General features: G+C 37.3%; 1 protein-coding gene across 1 annotated transcript in view; it reads left to right on the forward strand.

Moving 5' to 3' along the window:
- The window catches only part of IFIH1 (interferon induced with helicase C domain 1), a 59,667-nt gene that overhangs the window by 18,551 nt on the left and 21,163 nt on the right, over window positions 1–19,953 (forward strand). Inside the window, exons 4-5 of the mRNA XM_052635782.1 lie at window positions 8,345–8,449; window positions 13,380–13,600. Of these exons, the coding sequence (XP_052491742.1) occupies window positions 8,345–8,449; window positions 13,380–13,600 (326 nt within the window). The remainder of the gene's footprint in view (window positions 1–8,344; window positions 8,450–13,379; window positions 13,601–19,953) is intronic.

Here is a 19,953-nt window from a genome sequence, read left to right on the forward strand (position 1 = left end):
TATTTTCATGATTTTTATATGGCTACAAGCTTAAAGTTTTTTCAGCAGAGTTTCAACAAATGTGGTGATTTTAATTTGATCATTAGATGTTATCTTCTCTATTTGAATAGGACTAGAAGCTGAGAATCAGAGAAGGCAATGGCACTCCACTCCAGTACTCTTGCCTGGAAAATCCCATGGACGGAGGAGCCTGGAAGGCTGCAGTTAATGGGGTCACTGAGGGTCAGACACGACTGAACAACTTCACTTTCACTTTTCACTTTCATGCATTGGAAAAGGGAATGGCAACCCACTCCAGTGTTCTTGCCTGGAGAATCCCAGGGACAGGGGCGCCTGGTGGGTTGCCATCTATGGGGTCGCACAGAATCGGACAGGACTGAAGTGACTTAGCAGCAGCAGCAGCAGAAGCTGAGAATATGTTCTGGCCAAGCACTAGGGTACTGTCCTCACCCGAGTTTATAATCCAGTTCAAGAAAACAAGTTTCGTGCCCCTAAACACAGACAGTAATCTGTCTCTAGGAAAAGAGAATATGTTAGAGGAGAAGCCTGGGAAGACTTACCACAGAGGAGGAATGGAAGGCAGTTCATCTGCGCTTTGAAGGTCCTGTGTTGGATTTGTAAACAGAAGTGGCAGCCAACACTTTCCATTGTGTGGAAAGCAGGTATAAAGAAAGTTCAAAATGTGCTTTAGGGGGTATTCATAATGGAGGAGGTTATACATAATCTCTCTGCCTTCTACTCAATTTTGCTAGAAACCTAAAACTGCTAAAAAATAAAGTTTATAAAAATTTATCCAGGTATAATTAACACATGGGCAGAGGAGTCCAGTGGGTTATACAGTCCATGGGGTCGCAGAGAGTCGGCCACTACCAAGTGTCTGAGCATGCTCCCACACATTAAACATATGAAAATCCAGTTGTATTAATAATAAACATAGCAAAATTCTGTGAAAAATGTGGGTAGGGAAACAGTTGGATTCCAGAGGAGCATTTATGAAGGAGGGGGTGGGAGGTAAGATTTCTAGGATCAATGAAAATTAGCAGGTTTCTTTTACTACAATTTTTACAAAGACTTGTCCTGAGGGGAAAAAAAAAAAAACAACCCCAAACAAGCCCTCTTAAATGTTTATCATTCGGACAGTTATGGAATATTAGCCCAAAGCATGTGTGATGATTTCAGATGGTGTTTGTAGGAGAGTGTTTCATTACAGAGATTTATCCATCAGGGTGCTGGAACGGGTTCCTTCTGGCTTGCAGGAGCCCAGCGTGTACATCTCTTCCCAGCTCCACTGGGTGACATCATGCTGGTAGCTTGAAATCAGTCATGGTGGGGAATATGAACACCATCAATGCTGGCAAGCACTTTTATTTTATTTTTGAACTAGATCTTTGTCTTATTAAATTAGATCAAATAGAACTTACAAATCAAGTCGTCAAATCAATGTGGCAAACACTTTTAAATTGTCACTTTTTTTTTTCCTCCCCAAAAGCTACTACTGAATATTTACCAGGATTTGCCTTTATTTATCGTTTTAAAGAATTTTTTTTAATGTGGACCATCTTTAAAGTCTTTATTGAATTTTTTACAGTATTGCTTATGTTTTATGTTTTTGGTTTTTTTGGCCACGAGGCAGGTGGAATCTTAGCTCCCCAACCAGGGATCAAACCCTCACCCTCTGCATTAGAAAGCAACATCTTAACCACTGGATCGCCAGGAAAGTCCCTACCAGGATACCTTTAAATGCACCTCTCTCCATACTTTCCTCAGATCCACATAACTTGAATAGCTTTTCCTGAAGGGTACCTACCAACCAAAGAGGTTTCCACTTCCCATCTAGCATGCATTCCTACACTCTGCATTGCCAAGACCTACTTCCCGTGTGGTCATTATGCTTATCACTCATAACGGACTCTGCTCTCAGACTTTTTACCTGTTACTGACAAGCAGTGAATGAATGGGTCACTCTAGTGGGTATGACATTGGAGAAGGAAATGGCAACCCACTCCAGTATTCTTGCCTAGAGAATCCCAGGGACTGGGGAGCCTGGTGGGCTGCCGTCTATGGGGTTGCACAGAGTCGGACACGACTGAAGCGACTTAGCAGCAGCAGCAGTAGCAGTGGGTATGACTATCCCTACAACCCTGTACTTAAATCACTATCTTTCTCATTAAGACTCAAGTCCAAAGGCTAAAGGGCATAGATGACACAATTTAAGCCAACATCAATATACACAATTCTAATTTAATTCTGGCTGAAACACTTCAGCAGAGTGAATTCTATAAACAGGAGCAGAGGCGCTCGGTGGATAGCCATGTGGGCCTGTGGCTCTAGGAGATTTTTTTTTTTCCTTTGGGGAACTCATTTCCTAGAAGCTTGGATCCAGGAGAGAATATGCAAGGTGGGTGGAGGTGGCTTCTCTCCATTCTGCGGGAACACATGTTCCCTGGCACAGAGAGCAGAATCTGACAGACCAAAATGTAATCGTGTGTGTGTGTGCGCGCACACGCACGCACAAATCCATATACATAGAGCTGAAAATAAAAGTCATCTATCTCCTTTCAGAAAAGATAGTTATTTCAAAAGAAAAGGAGATTGGTATTATTAGTAGTATGCACAGTAAGCACACTTGTAACGAGCCTGAGTCCTGCGTGAGCGCACATACATACACATGTGTTTGAAGCTTGGGATGATCTTTGCTGTTCCAGACTTTGGGGATTATGCAACTAGAGGGAAGGAGGGGATAGTTGAAGAAGTGAAGCTAATGTGCATCGAGAGGTCAGAACTAGAATAGATAGACCATTACCTGGCAAGTGAAATCAGACTATTTGCATACTTTAGAAGCACTGCCTCTCAGGAGAACCATTGGTTTTGCTGGTGCCCTTCTTTCTCAGTAGCTCTGAGGCTCTGGCCCCCTTCCTAATGTGATGCAAAAACCACTTTCCAGCAAAGAGAAGGAAAGGCTGAGGCAAGGGGTAAGAAAGGAGGAGTCTTCTATGAAGTTATAAACGCATCTTAAGCTGAAATTAGGAGGAACACCACCTGGTAGGGATGGAAGTAAGCACCAATTGGTGTTTTACCTAATGAAGCTCAGTTCTTAGGTTGAATAAACAATGTATTTATCAACTCATTGTTAATATAGCATTTTTCCAGCAGAGGGCAAACTTTACATTGAAATAGATCTAAAAAGGCCTTCAAGGAGGAGGTTTTTTTCCATTTGAAATTAAAAAAAAAATTTTTTTTTGGCTTCTAAATGGTTTAAAAATATTTTAAAGTATTTAAAGTTCCATAGGACATTAAATATATAATTTCTCAGATTCAGGTTAGTATTTCTGCCTTATTAGTAAACTATTCAAGATGTGATTGTAAAATGAGGCTTTTTTTTTTTTTTCCCCATGTTTTATAGACTGGTCTTAGACACTATTATTATAGGAAAAGCTGTTCTTTATCATGTTGTTTACAAAATTATTATCAAAAATCCTGTCTTTTAACAGAATAAATATTGTTTTTCTTCATTCCAGCAGTTTCATAGGAATAACTGCTTTTCTTTAAACAGAAATTACCAGCATATTCTAATCCATTTCATGGCTACCTTTGATATTTTTCCTAAAGGAAATGACACCTATCTAAAAGTTAATTAAACTTGTTATATAATCTAACTCTAATATTCATAGCTCATGTAAACAGCCACTTCATGAGAATTTAAGATTTCTTTCTCTTAAAGATTTATTTATTTGATCTAACAGAATCATTCTCACAATAAAGGAGAAAGTAGAAATTGCTATCTATATTTTAAAAAGGTAAAAAGGGTAAGTCACTTGTTAGCAGTGGCTGAGCTCAGATCTGGAGACTAATTTGTTTGACTCCACAGCACATTTTCATGGGAATGCCCAGTCTCCAACTGACTATTTATCTGAGCTATTTTAAAATCATAGACACATGACTTTAGTCATTAGGACATAAATCCAGATTGATACTGTGAAAAGTACAAAGAATGACACATGATAATCCTATATAATCAACTGCAGGAACTCTTGGTTTATAAATTCAATAGGTTGGTTTAATTTTTTCATCATATAACACTTTCTTGATCTGACTTTTTGGTGTGTGTGTGTGTGTGTGTTACATGATTTTTTTAGGTAAATGCATGAAGAAAATCTCTGGAGAAAGCATTCTCAATGTTATCAAGAAACAAAATATTTTCTTTAATTATTAGGGTTATTTCCTTTAGTACTTTTGTTTCTATGAAAGGAAAAGTATATCAAATGCATAAGAAATTGCTCCTGAGGAAACAAAATTATTTTTGTGTTGAAAAACTGGAGATTTATATATCCTTAAAATGACAAAGATATAGACCTCTCTATGTTCACTTTCATTTTAATAATGATATCTAGCAGAATTACCACAATTAATTTTATCCAAGAAGGATAGAAATGTTCCTCTTTTATTTGTGTGCAGAGAATATTTAGAACTTAGTGTAGATATTTAATCAACTGTACTCCTATATAAAATTTAAAAGAAAAGACAGTGTGGATGTTTAAAAGTAAAGCAAATGAAAATTTGTGGATGAAATCAGAAATGGTAGTTAGCAAAATAAAATAATCTCTAACTTTTTCCCTGGCAAGATAAGCTACTTCAAGATTGTTAGAAAAACTGACATTATAATGCAAATGTTTGTATGCTTAAAAAAAAATCATTCCAGTTAACTCTATGGATATAGTATTGTTCACTTGTTTACAAAGCTTATAACAGATCATCGGCATGCTTAGCATTGGGCAAAAAACGCTGGAATATTAGACTTGGATTCAGAAAATGGGATTCCCAGCTCTGTTCCATTCTAGCTGTGTGATATGGATAAATGATTTACCCTCTCTGAGACTTGGTTTCTCACCTATGAAACTGAGGTGATAATAGGTATCTACCACAGAGGATGCTGAGAGCTTAAAATATCATTTACATCTGTGTAAGCACTGAGCTCAGTGTCCTCTGACACATTGTAGATTTGTTTACTAAACCAAAATAATCCAGATAATGAACGTAATTAATAATATCCTATTTTGGTAGTATTTTTCTTTAATAGTCATATATTATTCATGCACATTGCATTAAGCAGCTCTCTCAAACCTTATATATGCTAGAAGAAAGCTTGGGGAAAATCCTGACTTTACATATACGTGGAGTATGTTTAAGATAATGGCTTAACTGCCAGTGATTAGAAAATGAAATGAAAATCAAGTATAATTTTCATCTGGATTATATTCAGTGAAAAACTTAAAGATACAGTGTTTCATTTTAGATAATCAGTCAGTTCAGTTATTTGTTAGTATTTTTCAGTGTTTTTGGCATTGTCTTCAGTTCTCTATACCACATTTAAAACAAGTAAAATGCATGTCAAAATTCACTTTTTTTGCCTTAAAAATCTTGATTTATCTTTCTAGATCTAGAATTATCCTTGCAATGACATTTTCCCCACCTCATTTTACACCTTGCCTTTTCCTTACAACTCATATTCTCTTTCATCAGTGCATCTGCCCAAAACGCTCTTCTACTTGACAGTTCTATCCCACACTCGCCTCTGAGCTCCTAACAAGGCATACCTCTGGGAATTGCAAAGTGCCATATTTAAAATCTCTCAGTGAGATATACAGGTTTTCCCGTGTGATCATAAGGGATTCCTCAAATCTGAGTTTCAGAGCTAATCTATGACAACTGATAAGCACAGTATTTTCACATGAGTATATTTGTGTTGTGCTAATATACTTAAACAGTATGCAAGTCCATTGAGAATTTTTTTTTTATAAATTTCTTATCTGCTTTCTTTTAACTTTTAAGAAAGCTATCTCATATATTTAATTTGTATTGGCTGTAATTTCATTACGTTTCCCAAGCTAAGTAGGCTTATCCAAGTTGGAAGGGAGATGTCACAGCCACACTTCACAGATGCTCAATGGAATAGTAGTCGGCAATAAAAAGGAACAAATTACTGATATAAATAACAACGTGAATGCATCTTGAAGGTCTTATTCTAAATTAATGAAGCCAAACATAAAGGCTACATATTGCCTCAATTCATCAATATGACATTCTGAAAAGACAAAACTCTAGGGACAGAAACCAAATCAGCAATTGCTAGGGAACAGCGGGAGGGAAGTGACAATAAAGGGGTTTGAGGACAAATTTTGAGGTTAAACTCATCAAACTTATCCACCTAAAAAGAGTGATTTTTACAGTATGGAAATTATATTTCAACACACTAGACTTAAAAAAATAAATAACCAGTTAAAGAAAAAGAAGATACTGTAGTTTTAAGGAGTTATATATTGTCCATGTTTAGACATGTTTTATTGATAACATACTGTGTCTCTTTATCACCTGTTTCTAATTCCAGTTTAAGTATGTGACATTCAGACTAGTTTTACTTAGCTTCATGGTGCGTTCATGCTCAGTGTTGTCTGACTCTTTGCGATGTTATGGACTGTAGCCCGCCAGGCTCCTCTGTCCATGGGATTCTCTGGGCAAGAATACTGGAGTGGGTTGCCATGCCTTCCACCAGGGGATCTTCCTGACCTGCATGAGGAGATCAAACCCGTATCTCTTGTGTCTCCTGCCTTTGCAGGCAGGTTCTTTACCACAAGCACCACCTGGGAAGCCCTTACTTAGGATAATCTTACTTTAATATAATTTATTTAGTGCATGTGAGAACTCTAGCATAAAATAATAATCTCACAAGTATAAATATTTTGAAATATTAATTTTAAAGATGGTTTATTGTTTATTTATTCATTTTAGACCACACTACCTGGCTTCATAGTTCCCTGACTAGGGATTGAATCCCAGGCCCAGGCAGTGAAAGCACTGAGTCCTACCCACTGGACCACCAGGGAATTCCCCAAATATTTTTAAATGACACTCTTGCCTTAGTAATCCACCAACTACTTGAATTTTATTTCATTTTTCAATCACCAACAAGTATGTGCAAAGAACTTGTTGTACCTAACATTACTACATGGTTGTCAAATACTGTGAAGTAAATTGTGCTGACTCCATTTTATTTTTTATTTTATTGAAGTATAGTTGATGTGCAATATTTATATAGGTTACATGTGTGCATGTGTGCTAATTTGCTTCAGTCGTATCCGACTCTTTGCAACCCTTGGTCTGTAGCCCACCAGGCTCCTCTGCTCATGCAGATTCTCCAAGCAAGAAAACTGGAGTGGGTTGTCATGCCCTCCTCCAGGGGATCTTCCTGACCCAAGGATCGAACCCGCATCTCCCGCATTGGTAGGCAGTTTCTTTACCACTATGGCCACCAACCTTATATAGGTTACAGGTGTGCACAATTTTGAAAGGTTACACTCCATTTATAGCTATTATAAAATATCAGCTATATTTCTTGTGTTCTACAATATATTCTTGTAGCTTATTTTATACATAATAACTTGTACCTCTACTAGCCCAATTTTAAACAAGAGGAAGGAAGTTAGGCTCATAGCATTGCCAACAGCAAATTTCACAAGTCTTTTAATTCCAAAACCAACATCTGTAACCATCTTTCATTTATTTTTACCAGTTTAGCAATAGTTCTGATCCTTGCGGATGGGATTGCATAAATCCTTGGAAATGAACTATAAGGAGGGAAGCCTAAGGTTTTTCAAAAGGAATTGATAAAGAACAAAAGAAAAAAATCAGGATTAATAAGTGAAATGTGCCCTTGCCACTTGTATTAATTGTCATTCTTGATGGAAGCTTAGTTTAATTACAAGAAAGAAAAAAATAATTTCCAACCTCATGTAAGCTTCTAGTGCCCCTGTGATGTCAGGCTTGCCTGATAGTCTGAGTAAATTCTTTGTAAGATTTTAGTTATGTGTATCACTGAGTTGCTGTTTTCATAACTTATCAGTAGAACCATGTTCTTCATTAATTCGTTAATTGTTCTGTAACATTAATTCTCTACCATTTTACATGCCGATGACTCAATGGTTTCTACATAGTACTTATGCTTAAGTGATAATATCAGGCTTAGATTTTTTTTTTGGACAAAATTTACACAAAGGGGGACAACAAAAGTTGTAAGTCCTTACAAATTTGCATGAGCCCTCATATTGGATGTACGGTACTTTAAGTAGGTAAATACATGTATTTGATTCAGTCCCCGACAGCTGCTCATTCACAGTGGAGTTTTTAAGCGTTGCTTGCCAGAAACTCTTACCTTTTATTCGTGATTGTCTGGATGTACCTTCTCCACTTGCATTGAACTGTATGTACTGTGTGCTGTAGAGGTGTGCAGTTAAAATACGTTTATTCTCAGAAATATTTTTAAAATATTTTAAAATGTTTTCCTTTGCAGAATCAGACACAAGTTTGGCAGAAGGAAGTGTCAGCTGCTTAGATGAAAGTCTTGGACATAACAGCAACATGGGCAGTGATTCAGGCACCATGGGAAGTGATTCAGGTACTGCCTAACTGTTGTGTAAACCTTAAAAAGTGTGAAATAAGACACCATATAGTGGAACGCATGGGGGCTGTTCATACCCTCCCTAATGTATTTATGCAATTAAAGCATTCTTTTCTACAGTTGAAATAGTTTTGGAACTTTGCCATTCAGTTTCTTGAAAAGTACAACTTACAAGTCTTAGACTCAAGGTCTCTAATTTTGATCCGATACATAGCTTTTTGGTCTGGCATATGCCACACTCCATAGAACCATGTAATCTATTTTATTTATGTGATCTGTTTCAATTAATTTGACTGCCTTTAAATTGTATACTCAATTTTATACATTTATTTCCAACCCCTGCATTTTAAGAAATTAAAATACATTATAAATAAAGGTAATATAAATGAGATAGTTATAGTTAACGGCATTTAATGAGTCCCTCTTAAGCTTTATAATATACACATATAGTTAAAAGAATTTCAGTATTTATAAACATCCCTTTAATTGAGTTTGCAAAGTATTTTCATCACTAAATGAGAAATTTACTAGATATTTCCCAAATTGTTATTTGTATCAGTTTAATATCCCACCCACTTCCCACGTAGTGCAGTGGTAAAGAGTCCGCCTGCCGAGCAAGAGATGTAGGTCCAATCCCTGGGTCAGGAATATCTCCTGGAGAAGGAAATGGCAACTGACTCCTGTATTCTTGCCTGGAAAATCCCATGGACAGAGGAGCCTGGAAGGCTTACAGTCCATAAAGTCACAAAGAGTCGGTCACAATTTAGCAACTGAGCATACACACACACAGTAAATAAGAGGGCCTCTTCCCAATCTCCACACTTTAGCAAGACTTCCTGTTATCAGACTCCCTAACTTTGGTCAGTCTAATCCATTTCTTATCTCTTCTTTCTGTCCTTTGAATTTGCATTTCCATTATTACGACTGAGGTGAAATGTTAACGTTAAGAATGGGCGATGGGCCCTTGCATGTCTTTCTAATATTTGTGTGTTTGAAATATTTTATAATTAAAATTAACAAATTAGTGCAAACAAAAATCAGTGTTTAGCAATATGGTCAGCAAAGAAGCAGCAGCAAAATGGCAGATTAAGAAACTATTCTTAATTCATTCTGTGACTGAGTTATACAAAACTCTTAGAAAATATTGTGTACTTCAGATTACCCTGGATTGTCTGAAGGATTATAGAAATTTACATCTACAATAGGCCTAAAAGGGCAAGACAGTTTACATAAAGATGGCATCTGCCCTAAAAGCTTTCCCAAAGGAAATGTACCACCTCTTTTATTTAAATGCCCTTGTCTCTTAATAACCCCCAAATAACTTAGAACAAGTTGATTTGAGGAAACTCAATTCACCGAATGTCAGTCATAACTTTAATGTTAATTAAAAAGGGTTAATTAATTTTCCGTTCAATTTAGTCAGTGTTAATATTAAGTTCTTGGCATGTGCATATTTCTGTGGCTTTTATTTGTTTTTTCTGTGCTTGTTATACAACTGTTAAATTTAATAATTAACATTTTTATTAAATGCTATTGATACTAGAACTCAAAATACACTCTAGCTAATATTTAACATTTTTATGATTGCTTTAAGCTTCTGGACTTTCTCCTAATTTTTGTTTGCCTGAGTAAGGGCTTTTCAACAATATTCATTCATTTAATTACTATCTAATAGATATCCTCTATGTGCAGGGCATTTTGTCTGTTTAGCACTGTTAGCAAATGCAACTATTTACTGATTTTCAGTCTTCAATATGGCATGAAAGGCGTGATAAATCTGAATGCAACCTACTTTTAAAAAGCAAATACATTTCCAAAGGCAAATACATTTGAAGGCAAACACATTTTTAAAGGGCAACTCATTGAAGTTCTGGATGGTTAGTGCTTAGGAATAAAGACTAGTAGATATAAGATTGCATAGTGGATAGCAAAATTCTGAAATCATAAAATTGTGAAATTCCTTTCTTTCATGTGCATGCTCTAAGTTGACATACAAATCAGTTTAAGATAGATTTATGTAAACTGCAAATTGTTAAACACGCACTGACTCACTGAAAGCATTGCAGTGTTTGGGATTATATTTTAATTTCTGAAGTTGACATCAAAGGGACCCTATTCCACACGCCCTTTGTCCACGTTTAGAGGTTACATTATGAGGCATAAGAATCGTGGATGTGACATTATGTTCCTTCATAGTATTATTATGCCATAGTAAAGCATAATTAGTGGTACTTTTGATGTTTAAATATTTTAATTATACCATGAGAGGCTTTTTTGTTTTTCTGTTCCTCAGTCTCAGAGGGATATACTGCTTCTTGCAAAGTGGCAATGTTTTTGGCAATGCACATTGGCCTGATATGTAGAAAGTGTTTCCTTACTATCTTGAGGTAATATCTATTAATATTTGTCCAGCTGGAATGATATATTTTTCTGAGGTTACATACTATAGGTAAAGGAATACTTTGTCATTTTCAAACACATGCAGTGACAGACCTTTTCTCTCCAAGAATAACTCAGCTGTCAAAAATCAATGTGAGAATGAAATTTGCCACATGGTGTAGTTTCAATAGAATGTTATTATTTAAGCCTTATCTGATTTCATTTTTTGACCATTTGTATGGTATAGTATAATTTTAAGGTCTTTGATAAATACTTATTGTAGAGGATGGGCACAATATTATTCAAAGCCTGTGCATATTTTAAATACCATTTTCATTATTGCATTTAATTAATTTTGCTTTTTTGAAGAGAGCCAAAAAGAAGCAAACAACAAACAAACAAAACCCAAACATTTTTCTTTTTTTTTTTTTATAAAGGAAATTGGCTCCTGGCTCCCTGACACCAGCCCAATTCTCTCCTTCTGGTGACAGAGAAGAGAAAATTCTCTTTTCATTGCGTATGTGGATATATTCTTTCATTCCTGTGTCAGAGGATGTGATAAGGCAAGAATCAGGCTGAATATTTAGCACTCACCCAGCTCTTTTTCTTTGGATGCTATCCTCACAATGAATCCAACTCTGATTTTTTCCGTATTCACTCTGTGCCTCTCTTTTAAACTTGAGGCTACCAATCAAGTTTCCTAGACTTGACTCAAAAAAATATGGATGGTATTGAGCTATCTGGGCTTCCCAGGTGGCGCTAGTGGTAAAGAACCCCCCTGCCAATGCAGAAGTCACAAGAGACATGGTTTAGATCCCTTGGTCAGGAAGATCATCTGGAGTAGGAAGTGACAACCCACTCCAGTATTTTTGCCTGGAAAATTCCATGGACAGAGGAGCCTGGCGGTCTACAGTCCATGGGGTCGCAGAGTCAGACACGACTGAGCACAGCACAATGATATTCTGAAGTCAACTTGAATCTTATGTAAATATAATAGAGGATGGGTTATTATAATTGCTGTAGCGTTCAAAGACAAGCATGGAAAGAAAACTTGTCAATGTGTGTTTTTAAAAGCTGGTGATTTTGAATGAGCTCTTCTTGACAATCCTAATAAATGAATCAGCAGATGAGCCAATGATAAGGTAAATGTATTGTGTATATGTTTACTCATCCATACAGAAGGCAAATTTCCTGCCAGGTTAGTAGATGACTCTTACTAAGTGGTATTTGGTGTGAATTTTCCTACCTGTCCAGATAGTGCTATCACAGCAAGTTAAAACCTGGTTAAACAGAATCATCCAGTTGCTGAAATGGAACAATCAGCAACTTTTTTTGAAGTTAATGGGATTCTGTTAGTTTAATTTTCTTGCATTCATTGATAAGAGAGAGAATGCTTACTTCATGTGTAATGCAATACTGATAAGTGCTGTCATTTCTTTTTTTTTTCCTTGTGATTGCATAAAGCAAAAGATGGGCTTTTAAATTGATACAATATTTATTTTACTGCATTCCACATGATAAGTTACGCATTTTTAGATCTTTCCCCCTGGCTAATATGGATAAACTCATTCACTTCTAAAAAATGTATATTTAAACCAAGATATATTATAATGATTTTATTCTAATGTTTATAAAATTAATGTATGTTAGTATGTATTTTATCGGTATTTTAAATGTAGATATCTACGCTAGCTGAAAATATTTTTAATGTATTGTGCTTTGAGTTTCAGGAAAACTTGAATGTGTGGAGACATACCTATAAGAAAGTGATAAAAATCACATTCAAAGCTAAATAGCAAAGTTAGTCACAATCCAGTTATGAACCAACAAAATTGTTTTTCATTTTTCACTGCATACTTACAGATTGAAGGCTAGCGTGGAAAAGGCTAGCACCTTTTCCCTAAATACAGCTTCTGTTTAATCTGGTTGCTTTAAATGGCAAAAATGGATTGGGGGAACCATTTTTAGGTATTTAAGATAGATGATCTACAGAGAAGATAGATAGATATGCTTTTTGGTATTTGGTTTGTCAGGTAAAGTTTTTCACATGAAGGAAAGTAGCATCAGCGTTAGTGTTTCTTCGCAATAAAAAGTGAGGGGGAATATGGAACAAGGAGTCCTACTTTCCCCGTCCCTCTTGATCTGTTGGTGAAAGAGAATTGGGTGGGGTAGAATGGTTCCACAAAGAAATGGCAAGTCTGAAGCACTAAGAATCATCAACTGCCAAGCCTGCACCACAGTCATTTCCACTTGGCTTTGCTCACTCTCTGAAAAGACTTCTCTGTGTTGCCCCTTCCTAGTCCTCCATCCTATTAATCCCTTCCCTCCCCATTCCCATGCCTTAGGCCACTTCCAGAGTGCTTGGGCTGTGTCCTGCAAACACAGAGAGCTGAGACCCGTTTGGTGCAGAAAACAGAAAATGGATTGGTTTGGACCCCATATGAAAGGAGGTTTAAGCTGCAAGGGGCCCATGTTCCATTTCAAGCTTCCTAGTCTTCGTTATTTTGTTGTCTGTTTCCTTAATTTTCTTCCTTGTAACCTCCTTCAGATGATGAGAATGTGGCTCAAAGAGCATCCCCCGAGCCAGAGCTGAATCTCAGGCCTTACCAGCTGGAAGTGGCCCAGCCTGCCCTGGAGGGGAAAAACATCATTATATGCCTCCCTACAGGGAGTGGGAAAACCAGAGTGGCCGTTTACATTGCCAAGGATCACTTGGATAAGAAGAAAAAAGCATCTGAACCTGGAAAAGTTATGGTTCTCGTCAATAAGGTATTCAGACAGCACATAAATAGAACATGCTTAATTTTCATATTATTTTTTTCTGAAGCATTTGTATAGTGATATTTGTAACAATGGATCACACGGATTTAATTAGGAAAAATGTCAAAATGAGTTATTTATTTTAAATATTTGTTTTTTCAGTTCTCTCTAATATCTAAATTATTAGCCATTAAAGTAGATTTTTTTTCCTATTAAACCAGAACATTAAATCAAAGAGCCGTAACCAATGTATTGTTGTTCAGTTGCTCAGTCATGTCATGTCTGATTCTTTGCGACCCCATGGACTGCAGCACGCCAGGCTTCCCTGTCCATCACCAACTTCCGAAGCTGGCTCAAACTCATGTCCATTGAGTCGGTGATGCCATCTCGTCCTCTGCCATCCCCTCCTCCTCCTGCTTTCTATCTTTCCCAGCATCAGGATCTTTTCCAGTGAGGCAGCTCTTTGCATCAGGCGGCCAAAGTATTGGAGCTTCAGCTTCAGCATCAGTCCTTCCAATGAATATTCAGTGTTGATTTCCTTTAAGATTGACTGGTTTGATCTCCTTGCTGTCCAAGGGACTCTCAAGAGTCTTCTCTAACATCACAGTTCAAAAAGTATCAGTTCTTTGGCATTCAGCCATTTTTATTGTCCAGCTCTTACATCTGCACATGACTGCTGGAAAAACCATAGCTTTGACTATACAGACCTTTGTAGGCAGAGTAATGTCTCTATTTTTAATAATGTCTCTAATTTATACTGATGTATAAAGAATGTATTTACCCAGCTTTTCTTTATGGTGAACTAGTACTGACTTATCATTACATATGGACATAAATGACCTCAAAATATGACTAGAATCTAGACTTTAACACTGTGTTCTACAGTCTCTTTAACCACCGTGCATGAGTGTGTGTGTGCTAAGTCACTTCAGTCATGTGGAACCTGTGTCTCTTGTGTCTTCTGCACTGGCAGGCAGGTTTTTGCCACTAGCATCACCTGGGCTACCACCTGGGAAGCCCTTTGTAACCACTGACCCTCAGTCAAAAGTGGCAAGTGCTCTTTATTCAGAATATATATAATTTGGTCTGAAAATGAAGAGAAAATTAAGTGAGTATTTGACTAATTTATATCAAGTTTAATAGAGAAATAATTTTCAAATAGTTTATATATATGTAAAATATATATATACACATAGATCATTCAGTGCAACTGAGGTTTTGCTTTAATATTTTTATCTTAGGATTTTTAAAGTCTATCTTCATAAACAGGTATAAGTCTCCATTTTAAACAAAGTCTAGTTGAACTTTATTCAGACATATCAAAGTTTATTAATTTATAAGTTTGTAACTTGGGGACATTAATTTTTACCATTTTATGGAGTAAAATTGAGTACAGTTTCCATGACCAAAAACAATCTTTTTCCCATTATGAATGGTGACTAGATTCTCATTTGCTCCTTTACAGAGAAAAGCATTCATTTTCTTATTTCAAACTGGTTAAATATTCTGGGTGAAACGAGTCACTGATTTGCCTATGACCTTTTAGAAAAGTTGTTGTTTTGTTAAAATACTGTACTATTATTAATCTGAATTTGCATTGACTATGTTTTTAGTGTATTTATAAATGGTGAACTCAGTTTCTGAAATTAAACTTTTTATTTGCAATTTAAAAAAAAAATAATAATAATTATAGACTGTATGTGTAACTTTCCTCTATTTTTTGGATTTCTATCATGCTGAAAGTTTTAGTTGTAGTCTGCTTTTCAGTATAAGAGAAATGTACTCAGAATCCATGATCTTAATGATTTCTATCATGTAACTCCAAAAGCATTTTGTATATACACCCTAAGCCTAAATACTATTTATTCATACTTACATGTCCACTGTTAGAACAGTTTGTATGTGTGGTGATAGTGATACATTAGAATTTTTTTCCCATGGCTTTTCATATATTTTCCTTATTTAGGATATTATCTTTTGGAATAAAACAAATCTAGGTGTAAATACTATTTCTACCTACCAGTAATTTGATCTTGGGTGAATTATGAACTTCTCTCACTTTAATTTCCTCATCTGTAAGTGAGTAAAATACTACTACCCTATATAGGGTTGGAAGTTTAAATGAGATAATCTATTTAAAGTCTAAGAGTGACTCAGTGAATATTAGTTACTTCTTCCCTTCCTTCCTCCTCACCTTAACAACTAATACATTGCAATTCCTTAATGGCACCCCACTCCAGTACTCCTGCCTGGAAAATCCCATGGATGGAGGAGCGTGGTAGCTGCAGTCTATGGGGTTGCTGAGGGTTGGACATGACTGAGCGACTTTACTTTCACTTTTCACTTTGATGCATTGGAGAAGGAAATGGCAACCCGACTTAAACTGATGCTCTTGATACAATCTGAACATTCTTCCATTTCCTCAAACTCATTCCCTTCATTTACTCTCCCAAAGACCTCTCCTTCCCTTGTCTGTCTCTCTGTTGGTTATATTACCTCCTCCAAAGCATGTAACCTCAAAACCTAGAAGTTACTTCTGATTTATCAGCTTCCTTTACTTCCTTTATCCAGCATCATAGACTACTAGAGTTGAAAGAAGCCTGTAAGATCCGGTTTTCATTTATTGCCAAGTGGTTCTCTCACCTCTGCTGAGTAACTTCTAATATCAAGAAGGTCCTCCTTCTAACAAGAGAGCTTGATCCACTCTTTGAACAACTGACACTGTTAGAAAGACATACCCGTATTCATCAAAATCTGTTTCTTTATAATCCACACTCATTGCTTAGCATTCTTTCCTCTGTAATATACAGAGTAAGCTAAATCTTAATTTTTCTGCCTTATGATAGCCCTTCACAAAGAAAAGACATCAAGCATCATATGACTCCAGAGGGATTTTTTCTTTTAATTTCCTGTGATAAATACTCCAGTTCTCTTATATGTTCTTAATGCTGCTAAGTCGCTTCAGTCGTGTCCGACTCTGTGCGACCCCATAGATGGCAGCCCACCAGGCTCCCCCATCCCTGGGGTACTCCAGGCAAGAACACTGGAGTGGGTTGCCGTTTCCTTCTCCAACGCATGAAAGTGAAAAGTGAAAATGAAGTTGCACGGTCGTGTCCGACCCTCAGCAACCCCATGGACTGCAGCCTACCAGGCTCCTCCATCCATGGGATTTTCCAGGCAAGAGTACTGGAGTGGGGTGCCATTGCCAATAAGACCCTGTTAAAACACAGTGTTTAGGGCTGGACAAAATACTATAGATAAAGTCAGTACACGATACAGGAAAGATGAGATGTGATCCATGACCAGGTTTGCTTTTTGTCACCAACGCTGGCACCCACAGACTCATCTGAAGTTTTCCATAACCTGAGAAGTCTCAGCTTATTTTCATTTGAAGATCTGTTAAACTGGACCTCTCTTAAGTTATTTTTGGAGGTTAATTTTGAGCCTACATCCAAATACTTAGGTTTACACTTATGTTTTTCATGTTATTAATCTTGATTTATCTTTTCAAGTCTCATATTTTTGTGTGTATCTCAAAACCCCTTATCCTCTCAATGCTATATTCTGGCTGTGAATCTTTCATCCTGTTGGATCAAGGTGATACTTATGAATTCACATTTGCATCCATGTTTAAATGTGAAATTATCCTCATTAATTATTCATATCCATTGCATTGCTCTGTAGACATTTAAGGCTGTGGGTCCAATTTCTGATCTGCTTCCCTCTTGTTTTTCCGTAGGAATTACTGGACATCTCTCCACTAGATCTTCCCTAATAATCATTAATTTTGCTTTGAATTCTAAAGTAATTTAATTCTTTCAATTGAATCAGATAATCTTTGACCCAGTAAGTCAACATAACCTGCTTTCTGTATTTGGCCCATTGGCAAGGCATTAATATTATAACCCTAGAAAGGAGAAATCCTGTTTCCTAATACCATTTACTTTTGTCTCCCTTTCTCTATCCTTTCCAAAGTTATCGCCTTCAGATGCAGGGAGAAATGAAAACACCACCTGTGTTCCCAGACTTTCTATTTCCTATCTAGGACTTCAACATCATGAGAGAGAAATCCCAGGTTCCTACATGCTATAATACAGCCCCATATGATTCAGCAGAAGTGGGTAGCATTTGGGTTTGATTAGTCTTGGCAGGCACTCTGTCACATCTCAGGAAAAGGCTCCAAGAGGACCACACACCTCCCAATTAGCCATGTCAGGCTTGCATCTGGCTCTCTTTGTGTCCTTCAGGAGGAAGTCAATACCACCCAAAGTGAGTCTCAGGATTTCCAACACCTGCCACCTCCTGTGACAACGTCTTTTTATTCTGTAGACCAAAATATGCTGCTTCTTTGAATATCTCAGCCCATCCTTTATGCGCAGAACCTCAGGTTTCTATGCCACTCCAGACCATGGTGGTGGTGGTTTAGTCTCTAAGTCATGTCTGACTCTTGCAACCCCATGGACTGTAGCCTACCAGGCTCTCTGTCCATGGGATTTCCCAGGCAAGAATACTGGAGTGGGCTGCCGTTTCCTTCTCTACTCCATCGTATGGAGATTCTTAAATGATTCAGCAGCATGAGACTATTTAAAGACAAATCAAATGCAGAGCCTGCCCTCAAGGAATCTATGGTCTAGGAAATGAGAGCTGTGTATTAATATAATAATGACTACTGTGTTGCACTTTACATCCTCTCACTGAAATCACACAGCTCTTCTTTTTCAGTTCAGTTCAGTTCAGTTGCTCAGTCGTGTCCGACTCTTTGCGACCCCATGAATCGCAGCACGCCAGGCCTCCCTGTCCATCACCATCTCCCGGAGTTCACTCAGACTCACGTCCATTGAGTCAGTGATACCATCCAGCCATCTCATCCTCTGTTGTCCCTTTCCCTCCTACTCCCAATCCCTCCCAGCATCAGAGTCTTTTCCAATGAGTCAACTCTTCGCATGAGGTGGCCAGAGTACTGGAGTTTCAGCTTTAGCATCATTCCTTCCAAAGAAATCCCAGGGCTGATCTCCTTCAGAATGGACTGGTTGGATCTCCTTGCAGTCCAAGGGACTCTCAAGAGTCTTCTCCAACACCACAGTTCAAAAGCATCAGTTCTTCAGTACTCAGCCTTCTTCACAGTTCAACTCTCACATCCACACATGACCACAGGAAAAACCATAGCCTTGACTAGACGGTCCTTAGTTGGCAAAGTAATGTCTCTGCTTTTGAATATGCTATCTAGGTTGGTCATAACTTTTCTTCCAAGGAGTAAGCATCTTTTAATTTCATGGCTGCAGTCACCATCTGCAGTGATTTTGGAGCCCCCCAAAATAAAGTCTGACACTGTTTCCACTGTTTCCCCATCTATTTCCCATGAAGTGATAGGAGCAGACGCCATGATCTTAGTTTTCTGAATGTTGAGCTTTAAGCCAACTTTTTCACTCTCCACTTTCACTTTCATCAAGGCTTCTTTTTAGTAACCATAAATATCACCATTTTAGCAATCAGGAAACTGAGGCTTTGGGCTTTAATTGGCCTGTTAGGAGTCATCTGCAGCAGAGCTGAGACTTGAACCCTTTTCTTCTGAAGGGAACTGGTCTTCCCTTCTACCATTCTCTACTACTAGAATAAAAAGACGGTGAAATACCAGGGAAGTTTTCTGAGTACTGGCACTATGTCAGCCTCTATTTCATTTATTTTTCATAACACTTCCATCACAGGTTGATATTTTCCTGACTTTGTTAATTGGAGATAAGAGATGCTTAAGTGGCTTGTCCAAGGTCACACAATAAGCAAGTAGCTGGAGTATTTGTTTTCAGAGCTCACTTTCTCTCCTCTGGAGCATGCAATCTCCACTACATTTAATCTTCTTTTACTTCTTCAGACTCTTTTTTGCTGACTTCCTTCTTAGATTGTTTCCTCTGTCTCGTATAAGTAGAATGAAAAGAATAGTCCTATAAAACTGAATCAGTAATGACTTTGTGGAAGGAAAAGAAGAGCTGTGGTTCTCTTTTAAAAAAATTTTGAGAAAACTTAAATGTCATATTGTAAGCTTCATAAAGTGCAGGCTTCAAGACTCTTTCCTAAATATGGTCAGTCTCTAGGTTCAGTAGTTCTTGAGCGGGGCTTGGGAGTCTGTGTTCTCCAAATCTCTCAATTGATTTTGTGAGAGACAGACAGACAAGAGATCTCACGTTGGAGGGAGAAAAACAACGAAGTGAAATTTTCTCTTTCAACCCTGTGTTATATTATTTCATTTACCAAACTTTGTTATTTATTTACTTTGTTTCCTTGGAATTCATGGGCTCCTTTTAGCCCCTTCTCCCCTCCTACATTCACTCTTAGAAGCCCTCATCATTTCTACTAAATAATAATAC

Source organism: Budorcas taxicolor, chromosome 2 (genome assembly GCF_023091745.1).
Source record: "Budorcas taxicolor isolate Tak-1 chromosome 2, Takin1.1, whole genome shotgun sequence".
Lineage (NCBI taxonomy): Eukaryota > Metazoa > Chordata > Mammalia > Artiodactyla > Bovidae > Budorcas > Budorcas taxicolor.